The sequence below is a fragment of the Colobus angolensis genome, unplaced genomic scaffold (assembly GCF_000951035.1).
Source record: "Colobus angolensis palliatus isolate OR3802 unplaced genomic scaffold, Cang.pa_1.0 Scaffold8, whole genome shotgun sequence".
NCBI classification, from domain to species: Eukaryota; Metazoa; Chordata; class Mammalia; order Primates; family Cercopithecidae; genus Colobus; species Colobus angolensis.
Window position 1 is genome coordinate 11,653,250 of NW_012121820.1, and position 13,354 is coordinate 11,666,603.

At 48.4% G+C, this 13,354-nt stretch overlaps 1 protein-coding gene across 1 annotated transcript in view; it reads left to right on the forward strand.

Annotated features, from left to right (window-relative positions):
- The window catches only part of PTPRT (protein tyrosine phosphatase, receptor type, T), a 714,397-nt gene that overhangs the window by 685,846 nt on the left and 15,197 nt on the right, over positions 1 to 13,354 (forward strand). Inside the window, exons 22-23 of the mRNA XM_011929203.1 lie at positions 5,754 to 5,927; positions 9,379 to 9,510. Of these exons, the coding sequence (XP_011784593.1) occupies positions 5,754 to 5,927; positions 9,379 to 9,510 (306 nt within the window). The remainder of the gene's footprint in view (positions 1 to 5,753; positions 5,928 to 9,378; positions 9,511 to 13,354) is intronic.

The following is a 13,354-nucleotide window of genomic DNA, read 5'->3' on the forward strand; positions in this document are numbered from 1 at the left end:
AGAGAAAAGAAGGGTAGAAAATAGGAAAGACATGTCTATGAGACATCTCCAGCATGCCAGGAACCATGCTAGGTATTTTATGCTATATAGATGTATTATTTTAACCATCAGACAAGGAAACGGCATGTATATGTGTGGTTTGCGCATGCATTACAAACTATACATATTAAGAAAGGAAATGTGGGAACATATAATCTGGAGCCAGACTGCTGGAGTAAAAGTTCCAGCTCTGCCACTTGCCAGCTGTGTGACCTCGGTCAGGCAAGGTAAGCCCTCTGTGCCTGTTTTCTCACCTGTGAAATGGGATGAGAAACTTCTTAACCTCACAGGGAAATCTATAGGTAACATTTATAAAGCACGTAAAACAATGGCATTTTGTAAGCCCTGAATACACCTTTGCCATGGCATTTTGTAAGCCCTGAATACACCTTTGCCAAATGACTACATCAAAATAAGTCAGTCCTGGCCGGGCGCGGTGGCTCAAGCCTGTAATCCCAGCTGGGAGGCCGAGACGGGTGGATCACGAGGTCAGGAGATCGAGACCATCCTGGCGAACACAGTGAAACCCCGTCTCTACTAAAAAAAAAATAGAAAAAACTAGCCGGGCGAGGTGGCAGGCGCCTGTAATCCCAGCCACTTGGGAGGCTGAGGCAGGAGAATGGCGTGAACCCGGGAGGCGGAGCTTGCAGTGAGCTGAGATCCGGCCACTGCACTCCAGCCTGGGCGACAGAGCGAGACTCCGTCTCAAAAAAAAAAAAAAAAAAAAAATAGCCCTCGGAGACCAGCACTACTCTCTCATTTTACAAAGGAGACCGCTGGGGCTTAGTCGAAGTTTAGATGCTTACTCAAGATCCCCCAGGAATGTTGGGATTCAGACAGTTCTGTCTGACTTCTGCTGTATATGGCCTCTCAGCAGGACCCTTGGGGATAGGGCTGAATGCTAGGGGCCTCCCCAGGGCACGTCCCCCACAAAGATCCTTAACACAGACCATACCTCTCTTCCAGTGCTGGGGCTGGGCGGACTGGCTGCTTCATTGCCATTGACACCATGCTTGACATGGCCGAGAATGAAGGGGTGGTGGACATCTTCAACTGCGTGCGTGAGCTCCGGGCCCAGAGGGTCAACCTGGTACAGACAGAGGTGAGTCCTAAGGAACCAAGACCATTGGCCACCTGTAGCCCTGACCAAGGAGAAACATGATAGAACTGAGAGACCCATAGGTAGGGGCATCCTATGGAAAGGGACCTGGGTGTGAGAGAAGCGGGAGGGAGTAGACTCATGGCTTACTATGGAGAGACTACTGTGGAAGCTAGGGTGCCCCAGCCAACCCTGGAGGTCTACAGTGCAGGAAGTTCCACCAATGAAGAATGGTGGCGAGTTCTCCATCTCTGAGGCCATCCAAGCAGGGACAGAATGACAAATTTTGGGGATCATTTGAATAGCATTCTCGCCTTGGGTGAAGTGATAGAGGAGGAAAGAGAAGGACTGGCATTTATTCAATGACCACTACATGCCAAGCGATGGTTCAGTCACTGCAGGGAATGGTTTAATCAACAAAGTAACTGAGTACTTAGGCTGGGTGCTGGGGATTTCAAGAGACATAATACACAGCCCCTGCCCTCAAGGGAGAAGCAGACCTTCAGCACTTCTCTGTGTAGTTAGAGAGCCCAAACCTAAGAGTACTGAAAGGAATTAATCTTTATTGTTGTGTACCTACTGTGAGCCAGGCAGCATACATTCTTTCCAGTCGCGGTAGTGTTTCTACTCCTCCAAAACAGCTATGGTGTAGCTCCTAGTATTATCTCCAATTTATCAATGAAGAAGAAACTAAGAAATTGTGTCCCTAAGACCTCACATACCAGACTGTGGGAGAACTTGGGTCCATGTGCCCCCAAAGGCCTCTGCTTTTTTGCCAGAACCACACTCTCACTAAGCAGCCTTTTCTCCCTATCCCACTCTGTGCCTTGGCTTATCATTCCCGTAATGGGCCCATCTTCTGTTCTAGTGAAGGCTCTGGGTGCCTGGGCAGTCAGAGCTGGGACAGATAAGGAACTGTGCACATCATCAATCCTGCAAAGGAAAGTGACCCATGGCTTTGGTACAGCCAGCCCCTCTGACTCTGCAGTGAATACCACCACTGATTGGTTTACACACATAGGCTCTGAGCTAACTCACACAGGCCAGTCTTCAGGCTTCTAGCACTAAAGCCAAGAGGGCTGCTTATCTATTCCCAGGTTCATGCATGCAGAAGGCAGGCTTGCCGGTTGCAGTCAGACAGATGAGGTGACAGACATATTCAAATGCAGATGCATCACGTTGCATCTGGAAAAGCACACTTTATAGAGAAACTGACCAAGTTCTGCAGAAAAGGTCACTCAACAAACATTTATCTAGGGCCTAGAAGTGAGACCAACTTCTGCCTGGTGGATTAACAGATGGCCTTCCAGAAAGAATGAAACATTAAAGGTATGGAAAAGAGGGAGTGGCGTTTCAGGAGGAGAGAACAGCAGGTACAAATAATTGAGATAGGAGAAGACATGACACATGTTTTAGGAGCAGATTGTGAGACAAAGATTTGCGGGCAAATAATCTGCTTGGAAGGTAATCCCAAGACACACTGACTGGTGAATTGGAAAGTGAGGCAGAGCGGGGAAGGAAACAAACAAAGGCTACTTTAACAAGCTGTTCAACACTCTAGACAACTGGAACCCAATTCTGCTGGGAACTCTGAGACACATGCGTGTCCAAGTGATTCCACCTAAAGGGAGAAGGAACTTAGATTTCCGTCCTCAACTCTCTATCTGTCACTGCTTGAGGGTTACTTTCCACACAGCCCAAGGATCCTCTCTGCCTTCAGCAGAGAATCACAGGTGTTTGCAGCAAGCAGCCTTCCTTAGGTAAAGGTGAAAGCTGAGGGGACATGGGCTGGACACAAAGAGCACTGCTACAGCATGTCTAGAAGTTTCTCATTTTATCAGTGACTATGCTATTACATCTTCTGTAAGAAACAAGACCCACCATAGTTCAGGTGATCATTAGGAAACGTGGAAAGTTGGTCCTTTGGGTTACAGTATAAAAAGTAAGGATTCTACAATATATTGACAAGTGTCTATTCTTCATAGCCACAATACTAAATGTGGACCACAAATTCCCAGGCCATTGTTCTTACCTGGCACCCCATTCCCTCTCTTCTGACTTTGCAGGAGCAATATGTGTTTGTGCACGATGCCATCCTGGAAGCGTGCCTCTGTGGCAACACTGCCATCCCTGTGTGTGAGTTCCGTTCTCTCTACTACAATATCAGCAGGCTGGACCCCCAGACGAACTCCAGCCAAATCAAAGATGAATTTCAGGTATGAGCAAATCCCAGGCTCGGTGACCATCTTAGTCAGTTTGGGTTGTTATAACAAATTTCCATAGATTGGGTGGTTTAAATGACAAACATTTATTTATTACATTTCTGGAGGCTGAGAAGTCCAATATCAAGCTTCCAGTAAATCCAGTGTCCGGGGAGGGCTCTCTTCCTGTCTTTCAGATAGCCATCTTCTCACTGCATATTCACATGGTGGAAAGCAGAAGCAGCAAGCTCTCATGTTTCTTCTTTTTTTATTTTTTATAGAGATAGGGTCTCACTACGTTGCCCAGGATGGTCTTCAAATCCTGGGTTCAAGCAATCCTCCCACCTTGGTCTCCCAAGTTGTTGAGATTACAGGCGTGAGCCACCACACCCGGCCCTACGTGTTTCTTCTTATAAGAGCAGTAATCCCATTCATGAGGGTTCTATGTTCATGACCTAAACATCTTCCAAAGTCCCAACCTCCTAATACCATCACACTGGGGGCTAAGATTATGACATGGATTTTGGGAGGGATGAAAACATTTAGTCCGTAATAGTAACCCAACCAACTTCAGTGGCTCTGTGCACATTTGTGGGGTTTTCTTTGGGACAACTGATAAGCCTATGCACTTTCAGTGTCTGCTCCTCTAGGAAGCTGCAGAATCTATTCCAGAACACAAAATGCACAGCCATGAGCAACGACACACTCAGGGATTGCTGGTGCTTGTCTTTAACTGTGAATATGTTTTTTAACTGAAGTCTTATTCAGTTCTGTCCAAGTTGTGAATGGAGACAAATTTATACAAATGGGTGTATTTCATGCTCCTTCATCCCTGGAGGGACTCAGGTCCTCTCAGTATTTTTCAGTAGACTATTACTGCTAAAAGTGTGGTCTGCAGCCTGACCAACATGGTGAAACCCTGTCTCTACTAAAAATACAAAACAAATTAGCCAGGCATGGTGGCATGCTCCTGTAATCCCAGGTACTCAGGAGGCTGAGGCAGAAGACTCGCTTGAACCTGGGAGGCGGAGGTTGCAGTGAGCTGAGATCGTGCCACTGCACTCCAGCCTGGGCAACAGAGTGAGACTCCATCTTAAAAAAAAAAATAGCATTAGGAGCTATACCTAATGTAAATGATGAGTTAATGGGTGCAGCACACCAACATGGCACATGTATACATATGTAACAAACCTGTACGTTGTGCACATGTACCCTAGAAATTAAAGTATAATAAATAAAATGATAGAAAATTAAAAAAAAAAAAAAAAGTGTGGTCTGGAGACCAGCAGCATTGGCTTCACCTGGGAACTTGTTATACATGCAGAATCTTGGCCCTTGCCCAGACATAATGAATGAGAGCCTACAATTTAATAAGATCTCTGAGTGATCTGTATGCATGTTAAACTTTGAGAAGTACTGTCCTAGAACATAGCTCAGGTATCCCAGATCCTCACCTGGAAGCCCGTATGGTCAGCACTGTGGCAACATTGATTGGTCTAAGAAGGCTGGACATGCATCACTAAGTAAGGTAAAGCCAGAGTCCAGCCCTTTATCACAAGACCAGTGTCAGGATTACACCCAGGCAACAGGAGCTGAGAACGAGGTATGAGAAAGCAAGGAAGCTCCAGGTCTTGCATTCAGGTCAGTGGGCAAATGCCAGGCCCATTGTTCCACGGGCAGATATCCCAGGCAGGCCAATACCTTAGTGATCCCTAAAACAAATAACCATTATTGATTTGAAGTAGAGACAGAGGGCTGAATGAGGGAAGGATGGAGGGTACAGAACTCTAGTCATTGCATGTGACATCTAGTCCATTGGATAGAGCAGTTCAGCTCTGGCCTCAAACTTGCAAGATTTACTCTGCAGAACCCAAACACAGCAATTTCCCAGACATATTAGGGTTTGCCCTTCAGGGGTCTCTCATCTCTCCTGAGCAGTTCATCTCATCTAGGCCTCCTTCCATACTCGGACAGCTTTCTCTCTGAGAAGAGTGCTGGTAAATCCTTTCCCCCATTCCATGACAACGCAAGTGATGTTTAGCCCTCAGTAGGGATTTCCTACCCCCGCCCCTCTGTACGCCCTCCTTTCTGGCCCACCCTTTAATGCAGCACTGGCTGAGCTGAACCACTTAGTTCCTCTGGTTGGCAGGTACTATGAGACTGTGTCTGAGCCTCTGTGTGCATGCGCTGCTTCTGCAGCCTTAGTGTTCTGAAGGTGTCACACACCCTGTAGCAGTGAGCAGGAGAGGACAGAACATCACCATGGAAGAGAAATGGGTCCTGGGAAAGGGACAGTGGGGCTGCACTTGGAGGGTGGAAATAGGCAAGTTAGGCTGAGTTGGAACATCACTGTCTCTTTTGCTCAGGGGCAGCCGTATGAGCAGGGCCTATCTATTCACCTTTGTGCCCCACAGACCCTCAACATTGTGACACCCCGTGTGAGGCCCGAGGACTGCAGCATTGGGCTCCTGCCCCGGAACCATGATAAGAATCGAAGCATGGACGTGCTGCCTCTGGACCGCTGCCTGCCCTTCCTCATCTCGGTGGATGGAGAATCCAGCAATTACATCAACGCGGCACTGATGGATGTAAGCTGAGCCTGGGCAGAAAGCTCCTAGCTGACATTCTAGAGCAAATACTCTTCCTGAGGTGGAGGTGGCTGGACCTCAGGGCCCTGACTCCACCAGCCAGCCTCCCTGCTTCTGATCTACTGGTCCTAAGGACCTTTGTTCCCCTGAAGGCTCTGGTCCAAACCTAGACACAAGCTGGGCTCTTGGCTCCTTTTCTCATATAAAGAGCCTAGAAGGAACACACCAGAAGCGTAAGGTGACTCCCGTGACTCCATGGCAAGGCTACAGGCCTGCCTAGCAACCCCTTCCATTCCCCACAGAGCTGACTCTCAACCTGAAGTCTAGTAAAGCAAGTGTTCTCTATGCTGGGCCTTGGAACACAAGACAGTGCAGACACAGGTTCTGCCCTCTGGTAACTCCCATGAAGGTTCCCAGATAACTCCTGTGCAGAGACAACAATGAGGATAGCACACAGTAGAGGCTCAGTAAATGGTTATTGGGAAAGTAGTGGGAAGCAGTAAAACAAGCATGGGGTGGAAGCAGGCCGTGTTCCTGGCTGGCCTGTGAGGGGCAGTGCCCCCTGCTTTCTTGTCATCAGGTCCAGGAAGGGGCTGCACCCTGCCCTGCCCTGGGATTAGGGTCATGTTCCTGGCCCAGTGAGCCTAGGCTTCTCCCTTGTGTTTTTCGGATACTTCTGAATATCACTTCCCCTCCAAGGTGTACAGGTGTTTGCAGCAGGGAGGAACCATGGACCATCTACTCCCAGCCATGTACTTTTCAGCAGAGAAAACGGAGGCCAGAGAGAGAAACAGACTTGCTCAATTTCACCCAGGGAGCTAGTGGCACAGCCCACACGTAGAGCTCCTTAACACTCTGGAACTCATTTCTTGAGCCTCCCTGCAATTTGCTGGATCTTAATAAGATGCAACCATCTCACCTCCTCAGGCTCAAAACCAAGAATACCATTGCCTGATTATCATGGGCTCTTCCAGCTTCCCCTCCCCAGCCCATCTGAGTTCACATCCATCTACATGTGGCCCTCCCATCTCACCCAGAAGAGACAGAAACATGAGCTGCTCTTTCCTGGGGTCAAGGCCAACAACTTCTCTGACCTCTAATCCTCTTGAAGTTTCTCCCCAAGGGCCTGGGTGTTAGAGGCAGGAAGGTGATGGAAGGTCAATGCCTGTCGCAGCTCTCTAGTGGCCTGCCCTGGCATCTGCCCACAGGGTGACCATATCCTCTGTAAGAATCAGGGAGTCTTGGCTTGGTCATATCAAGTAGCTAGAGGTGGAGAGAAGACCTTCGGCATTAGCGTAGAGCCTTCTAAAGTCAATGAGTAGTACATGTATGTGTATGTGTGCATGTAAGTGTGCATTGTGTGTGTGAGTGTGGTGAGAAATGAGGTCTAGGGGTGCACCCATACTTCCAGGTTCCTCCTAGCTTTGTCTCCCACTTCTCCCAACACCCCCTCCCTGCCTTCCTCATACAGGCAAAGATCAAACAAGCTCCTGGCCTCTACTTAATAGGTTAGATACTGCCTGGAGTCAAATGCCTTCTGCCAAGCTCTAAGGCTGATTGTATTCTCTTTGTCCACAGGGCATTTCTCTTGTGAGCCATCACTGGGGCCTTTGCCTTTCTTATTTAAAAAAAAAGTCCTTATCTGTATTCCAGCTCAGTCGGTGCATTATCTGGTAACCATAGCAGCTTTGCTCCTAGCAGAAAAATATGAAGTCCTCTGGGTTAATTTTTAATGTTTCCCCTGGTAAAGGATGATGTTATCCATGAAATGGATTGCCGGCTGATCCCTGAAACCCGGCAGGAGCACGGATCTCGAACATATTTTCAGATAAGGCTTTGTCAGGCGTGCTGGCCTAATAGAGCATTTATCACAGGGACAGGGAAAAAGAAAAGAAAACTAACATTCACTGAGTGCTGGGCATCGTGTCGGGCCCTGGACTCGCACTGTCCCATTTTGCATGTGGGTGTTCTCATCCCCATTTTCTGATGAGGTCCTCAGGGTCAGAGTATTTTCATCACTTGTTCAAGGTCAACTAGCTCAGAAATGGGAGCCAAGGATTAGAGCTCCAAGTCTGTTAACTCTCAAAGCCTCAATGTTTTTCCATCTCTGGAAATGGCTCAAAGATGATGCCGTCTACAGCTAGAGAGTTTGGCTTTTGGAAAATAAATTATTTGCCTCTGTCCATCCAGACCCCTCTTCTGAAAATTCTACTGGCCAGGAGACCACCCTCGGAAGAACCCCCGCCGCCCCCTGACAATGCATGCACGACGTCCACGTTCGCAAGGCTTTGTCCTGCTTTTTCCAGGGTCTTTGCCCTGTAACTCCACTGAAAACAGCTGTGACTCCCAAAGAAACCATCTCTTGAGAAAACATACCGAGCGCATGAGCCACTGATGAAGTGGAGAATCTCCCCAATCTTTTCAAACACATGACTTCAGGGTGGGGGAAAAACAGGGCCCTGGTTGAAGCTATCAAACACCCCCCACGCCATTTTCTCTGGGCCTCTGTTTCCCTATCTGCAACTGGGACTGAGTTTATTGTCTTATTCACTGGAGTGGTACTGTCTAGCATGTGCCAGCAATAATACCAGTGCCAAGGACGTAAAACAAAATCAGGGGTGTTTCTGCCCTGCCAGTAGGCTTACTTTCCCGCTCTTGTTTGCTCGCCTTTTCACACACAAATCTCATTCAATCTGTGGATTTATGATTTCCGTTTTCCAGGTAAAGAATATGAGCTTTGGAATCATCTAATAACTTGCCAGTACTTAGTGCCCCATCTACCCAATCTGCCAAAAAAAAAAAAAGCACTCTACAAATGAAGTCTGAATGAATGAATGGGTGAATGGATGGACAGCTGGATGACTCATAACTTACAAGTGGTAAAGCTGTACTTGAACCCCAGTTCGACCTGACTTAATACATGTGTACTTTCCACTGCCCCCGCTGACTCACAGGACACAGTGCCCACCTTGCCAGGCCAGCTCAGCCCCTCATTCCAGCCTGGAGGCAGAAGGGAGCCTGCCCCTTTGGGAGAATCTCTGCCTCAAGCCGGCCCAAAACCTCCCCCAGCATCATGGGCCCAGAGACACGGCCAATCCCTTATATCCCAAGAGGCGTCTTGACCAGCAGAGCAACAAATCTGCATCTGAAATCTTTCATTTCATATTGTAATTATGATTATTTGCTGAGCTTCAAGGCATAAATAATTTATTTGGATAATCCCATCCCAGTGACACTTTCCTAATGAAATGTCTTAGTTTGGAGGAGAATGTGTTCATTATGAGAAGGTCCCCTTTGCCGCCAGGGCATGGAGAGATAAAAGAACAGGCAGGTGCTTTGTATCGTCTATTTGGCAGGCTGGGGAGCCTCTGGCCTCAGTCCGGGCCTCATCATCATCAGAATATCGCTGATGGATGTGTAATTCACAAAGCCTGTGTCATTCCTTTGTCAGAGCCACAAGCAACCTGCCGCCTTCGTGGTCACCCAGCACCCTCTACCCAACACCGTGGCAGACTTCTGGAGGCTGGTGTTTGATTACAACTGCTCCTCTGTGGTGATGCTGAATGAGATGGACACTGCCCAGGTAGGAGGAGGCCGAGCCAAGCCCTAGGTGGGTCAGGGGGGCCATACTCTAAACCTGGAGGGAGAGCCCTTAACAGCCAGTGCCTGCCACATCTGCCCCAGCTAGCTGTCCTGTAATAAGCTCTGTCTGGCCATGAGCATCAGGCAAGCCATTCTGCTGCTTACAGAGGGTCCTGTCACCCCCCAGACCTCCAGCAAAGACTCCCCTTGCCTATGGGCTTTGTCCAGCTCCCCGCCCAAGACCAGACTCTGTTGTTCCATCTCACAAGCATTGATTATTGTCTTGCTCCAAAGCACACAGATCTTGCAGAGCCAGGAGGCTGCCTCCCCCAGCACTGAGCACCTGCAGCCCTGAATAATACCCAGATGCCTGGCCACACTCACCTCCCTTCCCCTTCTGCAATGCAGCCTGTGCAGACAGAGCCTGGGACTTGAACCTTGGACACTTTACCCACTGACCACCTCACCAAGCCCCAGTTCCTCATGGTTGACCTTCGTGTCCTGGCAGGCTTCCTGCCTTAGCCCCTCTGGTCTGATAGCTCCTAGCATCACGTACCTATAGCATATCCCCATATTTGATAGCTCCTAGCATCACGTACCTATAGCATATCCCCATATTCAGGACACAGGACATGTATCTTGGGACAGTTTCTAGATTTCTTCAAGGCAGTGAGTGCACCCCTATGCCAGGGCAGCCATTCTGGGGTGGAAGAGGTGAGAATAGTCCTTCAGATTTTTAAAAATCTATCCTTTCACTGCCTTGAATAAAACTTGAAGTAACATCGCATTCCTGTGTGAGCGCTGGCCTCGTGCAGGCCTTGGATGGGAATTTTAAAAGTTTTTAAACAGACCCGAGCTATAGTTTCAGCCCTGCAAAAGCTCATGGTCTTGCTCCAGAGACAGATGAGCAAATTGTCCCAACCTTGTGTGGCTGTTATAATAGAGGTCAGCAGCGAAGTGCTGTGTTGGCCAGGAGCAGGGAGCAATTAATTCTGCCCAGAGGGTGAGGGAAGACTTCAAAAAGAAGATGACTTTGGCCTTGAAGAAGGCAGAGGAGCTTTAGGTATATAGAGGCTGAACTCACTGGGAAAAGGCATTTCAGGCAGAGGGAACAGCACAGGCAAAGGTGAGGCAGGGGAAGAATATATGTAGACTTATTTGCAGAACAGTTTATGTTCCAGTGTGGCTGGGGCTTAGGGGAATATCAGGAGGAGAAGAATGTAGTGAGGCTGAAAAATGTAGCAGAGCCCAGCTTGCAGAGAGCTCCCTGTGCCAGGCTAAGGAGCCTGGATCTTGGTTGGCAGCATAGTTAAGCATCAGACTTTTGCTTTGTTAAGCAACAGAATCCTTTCTATGAATAAAAGCTTTCATGCAAGCCCAGTGTACAAAACAGCAATGAACAAGAGCTGCTCATGATGAAGCAATAGGCAGAGGCTGGGATTCCACCCATACTGCTCTCTCATTTTCTCCTGGTGCCCCTGGAGGGGTTGGTCCTTTATGGGACCACTGGAGTTTGGAGTAGCACAGTTAGAAATACTTTCTGTGCAGGAAGGTGAAACACTGGAGGGTCAACAGTGGTATAACACAGCCAGGGTTCCTGTTAGAAAGTTGGGTCTAGAGGCTGGGCATGGTGGCTCATGCCTGTAATCCTAGCACTATGGGAGGCCAGGGCAGGAGGACTGCTTGAGGCCAGGAGTTCATGCCCAGCCTGGGCAACACCATGAGACCCTGTTTCTAAAAAAAAAAAAAAAAAACCAAGCATGGTGCTGTGTGTCTACAGTCCCAGTTACTCAGGAGGCTGGGCATGGTGGCTCATGCCTGTAATCCTAGCACTATGGGAGGCCAGGGCAGGAGGACTGCTTGAGGCCAGGAGTTCATGCCCAGCCTGGGCAACACCATGAGACCCTGTTTCTAAAAAAAAAAAAAAAAATCCAGGCATGGTGCTGTGTGTCTACAGTCCCAGTTACTCAGGAGGCTGAGGCAGGAGGATTGCTTGGGCACTGCAAGGCTAAAGTGAGCTATGATCCCGCCACTGCATTCCAGCCTGGGTGACAGTGCAAGAACCCATCTCCCTTTTTTTTTCGAGACTGACTCTTACTCTGTTGTCCTGACTGGAGTGCAGTGGTGCAATCTTGGCTCACTGCAACCTCCGCCTCCCAGGTTCAAGCGATTCTCATGCCTCAGCCTCCCATGTAGCTGGGATTACAGGCGTGTGCCAACATGCCTGGCAAATTTTTGTATTTTTAGTAGAGACGGGGTTTCACCATATTGGCCAGGCTGGTCTGGAACTCTTGATCACAAGTGCTCCACCTGCCTCGGCCTCCCAAAGTGCTGGGATTACGGGCGTGAGCCACCGCATCTGGCTGACCCCATCTCTTAAAAAATAAATTTAAAAAATAAAAAAAAAAGGTAAGAGTAAAAAGAAAGCCAGGTCTGGGGATCAGTGCAGGTAACAAGCCGGAGGAAAGACGTGCAAACCAGGTGACCGGGGAGGAGAATGTTGCAAATATGCAGAAAATAAAGGTAGTTATCTGAACTGCACAAGTGGCCAGGAGGTGAGAGGATTGGAACTGATCATGAAAACATTTCCAGACTTAAGTCCACAAGGTTTAGGGAGCAGGTGCAGGTGGGAGGTGAATGAGAAGGAAAGTTGCAGGTAATGGCAGGATGTTGAGTCTGAGCAATTAGGCATCCAGGGATATAACTGGTGAAAATATGAAAGGCAGGAAGGTGGGGGAAGGCTGCGAGAAGAGCAGACGAGCAGGGGATGAAATTGAGCGCACCTTGGGATGTGCCTGTGAGACACGTTCCGGAGAGAGTCCATTGATTCACATTGATTCGGGCAACCCATATTTGTTGGGCATCTGCTATTTGCTGGAAGCTATTCTAGGTGCTTGGAATGCATCACTGAGCAACACAGACAAAGAGAGGCATAAACAAAAATTCCCATCTCTCATGCAACTTCTATTCTAAAGGGGGAGACAGATAATAAGCAACACACACTCTTTATAAGAAACGAGTGTTTGGAAAAAGGTAAGAGGACAGGGTAGTAAAGATCAGAACGCTGGATCTGGGACATATGATGTCATTGCAATAGGATTGTCAAGGTGGGCCCTATGGAGTGGAGAAGAAAACATTTGAACACAGACCTGAAGGAGGTGAGAGAGTGAGCCATGTGACTCTCGGGGGGCATCGCAGGCAGAGGGAACACCTGCACCCAGGCTGCAGGGTAGGCATGCACCTGGTGCCCTTGAGGAACAGCACAAAGGCCATGGGCAGAGCAGTGGCAGAGCAGCACAATTGTGGGGAAAGCAGCGGAAGGTGAGGTCAGAGGGCCATGGAAGACATAGAAGAACTTGGGCTTTCATTCTCAGAGAAACAGAGAGCCATGCACATGTTTGAAGCAGAGGAGCAACATAATTTCCCTTTTTTAATAAAAGCATCCCTCTGGCTGCTGTGTTGAGAATAGATTGTCGGTGCAAGGATGGGGAAGAGTGGTTTCTGAAATGGAAGCAGAGAGAACAGACAAGAAACTACTGTGATAATTCAGGTGGCAGGTAAGGTTGGTTGAACCAGAGGGTAGCAATGGAGTGGATTCTGAAAGTAAAGCCAACAACACATCCAGATAGACTGACTATGAAATAAGAGAGAGAGAGAGGAATCAAGGGCCAGGCATGCCTGTAATCTTACTTAGCACTTATCACTTGAGGCCAGGAGTTGAGGCCACAAGTAAAAGACCATCCTGGACAACACAGTAACACCCTGTCTCTACAAAATAATTTTTTTTTTTTTTGAGATGGCGTCTCACTGTGTTGTCCAGGCTGGAGTACAGTGGTGCAATCTCA